Below are 7156 nucleotides of genomic sequence, written 5' to 3' on the forward strand. Positions count from 1 at the left end.
ATATCTGTTGGTGTAGTATTGATGGATTATCGGTATCTGTTGGTGTAGTATTGATGGATTATCGGTATCTGTTGGTGTAGTATTGATGGATTGTTGTATCTGTTGGTGTAGTATTGATGGATTATCGGTATCTGTTGATGTAGTATTGATGGATTATCGGTATCTGTTGGTGTAGTATTGATGGATTGTTGTATCTGTTGGTGTAGTATTGATGGATTATCGGTATCTGTTGGTGTAGTATTGTCTGTCTAACAGAACCTTCTGTCTGGTTTTAGGTACACAAAGATCGGATATGCAGGAAACACGGAGCCACAGTTCATCATGCCGTCTTGTAAGAATCCCACACAAGACCTCCACACATCTCTGAATCTGTCAGCTGTTAGAGCTGATAGTTTCTGTCCTMTTGACCTTTGACCTCTCAGTCCAAACCTGTCTGAAGAGTCATAGTTATTAGTTCATGAATTTGGCATCCATCAGGCATCGCCATCAAGGAGTCGGCCAGTGTCGGTGATCAGGCCCAAAGGAGACTCGTACGAGGAGTCGACGACCTGGACTTCTACATTGGAGATGAAGCTTTAGATAAACCCAACTATGCAACCAAGGTAGAAGGAGGAGAAACAGGTGGAAGATGAAGGTGTATCTGGATTAAAGGAGGTAAAGTAACCATGTTGTTGGTTTGTTGTTTAGTGGCCTATCCGCCATGGGATGGTGGAGGACTGGGATCTGATGGAAAAATTCATGGAACAGGTCATTTTCAAGTACCTGCGGGCTGAACCTGAGGACCACAGCTTCCTCATGGTACACAGTGTTTATGTATTKTTTTCTGGTCTACAGGTGGAGACTGGGTCTCAGGTCTCAGTACTGTTTCTACAGTTACCTTTGGGTCAAATACACAATGAGTTCTGGATTAGAAAACATTGAAACATTTCACTGGTTTAAGACTTAAAGTCCATAATTGAGTTTTACAAATTTTTGGATGGATTTTCTTAGTCTCTGGGATTCTCGTGGACCAGGAAGTGCAAGGACCATTTAAGCCTTTTCAGGGTGAGAATGTTCTAGAGCTCCTTGTAGATGTTTCAAAGTTCTAAACTCAGATTGGTGGTACTTCATATGTCACAGGGACCTTCATTTTTCTCAAAGAAGTTCTGAAATTCAACAAAATATTACACAAAATTTTATGTAGAAGTTTTCTCAACTTCCTAAATTTGTTGTAGGTTTGATTTGTTGGAGTTCTTGATGAAGATCATTTACAGGACTAACACTTTAGGTCAGGCGTGTCCAACTCCGGTCAAGGGCTGGTCTRRTGRAAGTTTTAGATTTGTCCCTGCTTCCACACAGCTGATTCAAATAGATGATTGACCTTCTCAGTTTGCCATCAAGGTCTGCAGAGGCCCACTAATGAAGCACTACTTAGGTTCAGCTGTGTTGAACCAGGGCAACACCTAAAACATGCAAGACACCGGCCCTTGAGAACCGACTTTGGACACCACTGCTTTAGATCCTGGACTCGTTTCAACTTTCATGATTAAACCCAAAGACCCACGGTGACACCAGTGTTACCACGAGTCTTCACGGTGACACCAGTGTTACCACGAGTCTTCATGGGTTCAATTGAAACATCTTAGTCCAGGATATAGCTTCAGGTTTTCTAAGTCCTTGGAAAGGTTTTCAGATAGGTTTGATTATTATCAAAGTGCTGGAAGAGGTTCCAGACCTAAAATAGAAACTCGGTCTTCAGAACTTTATTTTTTTACAAGGTTTATTACTCTGGTGGTTGTYGATGTTTTCATAAAAAGTGGGAATGTCTTTCAGGAGATCTAGAGATCGTTGATGAGTCTATGATTAGAGATGTCATTTTAATMTTATAACAGTGCAAGTTTTGGGTTCAGAGGTACCTGAACTGGGCAGGCTTGGTAGATTTTGAGAAGGTCTTAAAGTATTTACTTCCATGAAAATGTAGAATATATRCTCAGAGTATCCAGACCTGCTGGATCAGAGTTGGGGATGAGTTTGGCTGGGGTTGGAACTGGTATTCAAGAAGCAATGTGATTTTTTTGTGTTTTGAAGTTTGCGTCTTCATGTTCCTCTGTGCAGACAGAACCTCCTCTCAACACACCAGAGAACAGAGAATACCTGGCTGAGATCATGTTTGAGACTTTCAACATACCTGGACTTTACATTGCAGTCCAGGTGAGATAGACACATGCATCCTTCAGAGCCTCTCAGGTGTCCATAAACAGGATTCAGGACAGTCCAGACCTCCTTGAGTAAAGTGTGTCCCTCTGTCAGGCGGTGCTGGCCTTAGCAGCGTCYTGGACGTCCAGGCAGGTGGGTCAGAGGACTCTGACAGGGATCGTTATCGACAGTGGAGACGGAGTGACTCACGCCATCCCTGTGGTGAGTTACAGATGTTAAACCTACCAGCTGTAGGATGGAGGCTGCTCACTGACTGGATGTCTGTCGCAGGCTGAGGGCTATGTGATTGGCAGCTGTATAAAACACATCCCTATAGCAGGGCGAGACATCACCTTCTTCATCCAGCAGCTGCTTAGAGACAGAGAGGTTGGGATTCCTCCGGAGCAGTCACTGGAGACTGCCAAAGCCGTCAAGGTAGCAAATGCCCCTCACCTCTTCTTTTGTTGCTTCTTCTCAGTGTTGTCTTCAGTGGTTTTTGTGTTTATATTGTTTGTGTGTGTAGGAACGGTACTGTTACATCTGTCCTGACATTGTGAAGGAGTTCACCAAGTACGATTCGGATCCAGGGAAGTGGATCAAACAGTACAGAGGAATCAATGCTGTCAATAAGACTGCCTTTCACATCGAAGTGGGCTATGAACGCTTCCTGGGACCTGAAATCTTCTTCCACCCTGAGGTGACAACACAGCTGGTGTTTCCTCTGTGCTCTGGTGACTTCAGATWAAAACATGAACACAGTGTAGAAGCAACCATTAACTCATCAGGTTTAAATAAAAACTCTAAGGGGCCAATCATGGGGCCCTGAGGAACCCCACAGCTGTTTCACAGGTTGAACTTTCTTGCCTAATTTAAAGTTAAAAACTGATTGTTGTCATAAGATTTAGTTATAATTGACATCCTGTAAATAGAATTAAATGTCATGTATGTGTGTTTTTAGTTTGCTAACCCAGACTTCATGCAGCCAATCTCTGATGTCATTGATGAGGTCATCCAGAGCTGTCCAATCGACGTGAGAAGGCCTCTCTACAAGGTGAGCCTAACAAGTGTCATCGGTGAAAACACAGATAGATGTACTCTAATTTATTTATTTATTTAGCAGCATGATGGATCAGTGGTTAGCACTGATGACTCACAGCAACAAGGTCCTGGTTTGATCCCCAGATTGAACCTGGGGTCTTTCTGTGTGGAGTCTGCATGTTCTCCTCGTGCTTCCATGGGTTTTCTCCGGTTTCCTCCACTACACAAAAATATGGTCAATATGTTGCCTTCAGGTTAAATGTTTCCACCTGGTTAAATAACTGTAAATAAAAATGTATGTATTTATTAATTCATTCATTCATTAAAACAAAAAGAAAATTTATATACAATAAAAATAAAACACAAGCCATAAATGAAAAAAATATCTCATTATATCTGACCTTATTTCCCCCCAAAAATAAAATTTAAATAAAAAACAATATCAGGTCCTTCCCAACAATTCATGTCACCACACACATTACATATTTTTATCATTCTCTTAAATATACAAATGTTTGCAGGAGTTTTAACATCAAGCTCAGGATTATTCCAGTCGTATTCCTTGAATTAAAGGACTTGTTTCCTTTAAAGTGTTTTGAAATTGTGCTTAAAAAATCTCACTTGCTTTAAGGTTGTAGCAACTCTCTCTCTTAATAAATTTTGATTGGAATGTTTAAAGGTAAGATATTTTGTGAGATTTATACATAACCTGTAAAATATTAGAATGAACTAAATCATAACATTTTGGTCATTTCAACTGATGAAATAATATTCTTGTTGGATGGCCACAGGACTTTCTACCAATAATCTGAAGTAAAAGTTGTGACTGGTGACATGAATGTTAGATCCAGTCTTGTATTTTACATTTTCTGATCATTGCAGCCTTAAACAGAGAATGAGAGTCGGTGTGTCTTATCAATATGATGTCATCCTTTACAAAATACTGTGAAATACCCAATCACACTTTATTTTTCCAAACGTTTCTTTCATATCACCCTTGSTTTTGTTTATTAAGTCACAGTAACATTTCATCTTATGCTTTCTTATAATCCATACCAACTTGTTTTTATATTTTTGTATCTCTCTTCTGATTCTTTTGTTCTTAATTTCAAGAAGCWTMTYTACAAGTAGTTCTTTTTTACAAGCGTTCTCATCCCTTTGGTCATCCATGGTTTGTCAATAACTTTTCTCTTTGCATATAATTCCTTTCATACAGAGCTCCCACAAACACATCATATGCTCTGTTGACAACATCAACATAAACGTCCTTCTACTTATTATTTTTATTTTTGCACAGGAAGTGGGGGACATATTGTTTTCAGACTGTTTATTTATTTTTTCAGAGATCTTTAGTCAACCGTAGCTCATAAAGAGTGCACCAATCAGCAGGATGTGTTCAACCTACACTGCACCAGACCAACAGTTTTAAGATGGACCCCATATTTGAGGAGGGGGCTCCATCTGATAAGTTAGTGTCTATAACTGCAGTTATATCCATTACATTATCACCAACTGTTTTATTACATTTTATCTTTAATTAGACGTTTTATCAGTGTTTGTGTTTCTGGGATGGACCTCCAGGTTCCCCTGGATCCACATCAMCTCTGAGGTAACCTGGCTGAATGTGGACCGTTGTTTCTGTGTGACAGAACATCGTCCTCTCTGGAGGTTCTACCATGTTCAGGGACTTCGGGCGGCGGCTGCAGAGAGACCTAAAGAGAGTGGTGGACGCCCGGCTGAGGCTGAGTGAAGAGCTGAGTGGAGGACGGATAAAGGTCAGACAGAAACCCTGGACTCCATCAGGTCACATTTATTAARYGAACCATCATGGTCTGTCCTGTTCAGAATGACCAAACACTAAATTATTACTTTACTAAAACCTCTGGAACTTTGATCCAGTTCARTTTAGCAGCATGAATCTTTGRACAGGTGYTGTCCACAGGTGGATTTATGGTTTCCAAGAGTTTTTACCTGATTCATTATGGTTTAAAATGGTTATATACTGTCTAATGAAAACATTATCCAGGTGAGAGTGAAAAAGAGTTCCATCCTCAAAATGTCTAAAACCACAGCAGCTGTTTTAACACTTACACTTCTGATGAAATCTCCTAAGTGTTGCTTTATTTTGATACTAAGATTATTTAAGTATAGTTTYTAAATGCTGACATACACTCAGTTACATTTCAGCATTTAGAGAAAAAACTTCAAGAAAAACCTCTGGGACTTAAGAAGTTAGTCATCCAAGTCATCTTCCACCTCAGCACGCTTCTCCTCCTGCATACTTTATCCTACATCTGCCACTGTAATTRATTTCTGTAAAGCTCCTGTGCCAAATGATGGCTATGCCTTTTGGTGCCTGTACAACTTATAGTTTTTGAAATATTAATATTTACAATCGTATAATGGGTGTCAGTGGAGCCTTGTATTGGTCCAATACTGCCCCCTGCTTAATCTGCTGAGCTTGGTTCTTCACCATATTGTAAGAAAATTATGTGTTCAATAGACTGAAGTCAAYTCAATATGAAAACCATAACTGTTAAATAAAATGATTTTTAGAATGAATCAAACCATACAACACCAGAATTCTGGAACCGAGTGAGGTTTATTGCCACATAGCTGACAGGAAACCACASTGGCCAAAAGCCAGGAAGTGCATCAATTRATACATGTTCTTCAATGCCTGAGTTCGCCCCCTACTGACCTACAGCTGAATCACAGGCATTCAGACAAAAGTCTCAATCTAATGTTATAATAACGTTTCAATTATGTGTTGTTTATAATTCGGACATGTTACTACTCTATATCAGTCAACACATGATAGATCAAACATTATACAAAGGAAAACCTAAAAATCTAGTGTTGTGCTTCTAACATCAGTACTAACCTGTAATAACTATAAATTTCTTCAATATTTTAATACTATTTAAACTCAGTAGTTCAGTGATTACAATACTAATGTTCGTATGTTGATGTTTTACTATAATATTGTCCTTATATTGCTCTATTGTTGTAATATTGCAGTTTTATGTAAACGATGGTCATTGATGCTGCATATTTCTACACACATACAAATGAAGCCCTGGGAGTGCATTATGCCACAGCTCCAGTCTTTCATGCACATGATCAGGGTTCAAATCCCAGTCACTGCWGCTTTAACAAAAAACTCTCTTCAAACTACATGTTTTCAAATTGTCATATTCTGACACAGTTCCCTCATTACAAACACCTGCTGAAGTGACAAGCACAAGCTGGTATAGAAAACACATTAGAACTTGGTRCTGRCAGTCCACTGCTGCAGGTAAAACCCACCTCAGGTGTACTTTGTTTTTTACTCATTACATGAAATAATGACAGACGTGAATGTGTTGTCTCTGGTTTGTAGCCGAAGCCGCTCGAGGTTCAGGTGGTCACGCATCACATGCAGCGTTATGCAGTCTGGTTTGGAGGCTCCATGCTGGCGTCCACGGTAACAACACACAGACTCACAAACATCCTCAACAAAACCTGAATCTGATCTGTTTTACTTCAAAAACTACAAAATGTGTTCACAATGCTAAAAGTTAGTTCAAAAACCCACAAACAGATGTTTTGTCAGGAGCTTGTTTGTTTTTGTTGTTGTTAACACTGAGTGTTTGTTGTGTTGTTGTTGTTGTTAACACTGAGTGTTTGTTGTGTTGTTGTTGTTAAAACTGAGTGCTTGTTGTGTTGTTGTTGTTAACACTGAGTGCTTGTTGTGTTGCTTTTGTTAACACTGAGTGCTTGTTGTGTTGCAGTTGTTAACACTGAGTGCTTGTTGTGTTGTTGTTGTTAACACTGAGTGCTTGTTGTGTTGTTGTTGTTGTTAACACTGAGTGTTGTTGTTGTTAACACTGAGTGTTGTTGTTGTTGTTAACACTGAGTGTTGTTGTTGTTGTTAACACTGAGTGTTGTTGTTGTTGTTAAC

General features: G+C 39.5%; 1 protein-coding gene across 1 annotated transcript in view; it reads left to right on the plus strand.

Annotated features, from left to right (window-relative positions):
* Positions 1-275: 275 nt before the first annotated feature.
* actr3b (actin related protein 3B) overlaps positions 276-7156 on the plus strand; it is a gene marked incomplete at its 5' end in the record, with an annotated part of 10064 nt that continues 3183 nt past the window's right edge. Inside the window, 10 exon segments of the mRNA XM_014032399.1 lie at positions 276-331; positions 478-602; positions 688-798; positions 2095-2190; positions 2290-2397; positions 2467-2610; positions 2699-2872; positions 3134-3226; positions 4863-4988; positions 6596-6679. Of these exon segments, the coding sequence (XP_013887853.1) occupies positions 276-331; positions 478-602; positions 688-798; positions 2095-2190; positions 2290-2397; positions 2467-2610; positions 2699-2872; positions 3134-3226; positions 4863-4988; positions 6596-6679 (1117 nt within the window).

Source organism: Austrofundulus limnaeus, unplaced genomic scaffold (assembly GCF_001266775.1).
Source record: "Austrofundulus limnaeus strain Quisiro unplaced genomic scaffold, Austrofundulus_limnaeus-1.0 Scaffold1442, whole genome shotgun sequence".
Lineage (NCBI taxonomy): Eukaryota > Metazoa > Chordata > Actinopteri > Cyprinodontiformes > Rivulidae > Austrofundulus > Austrofundulus limnaeus.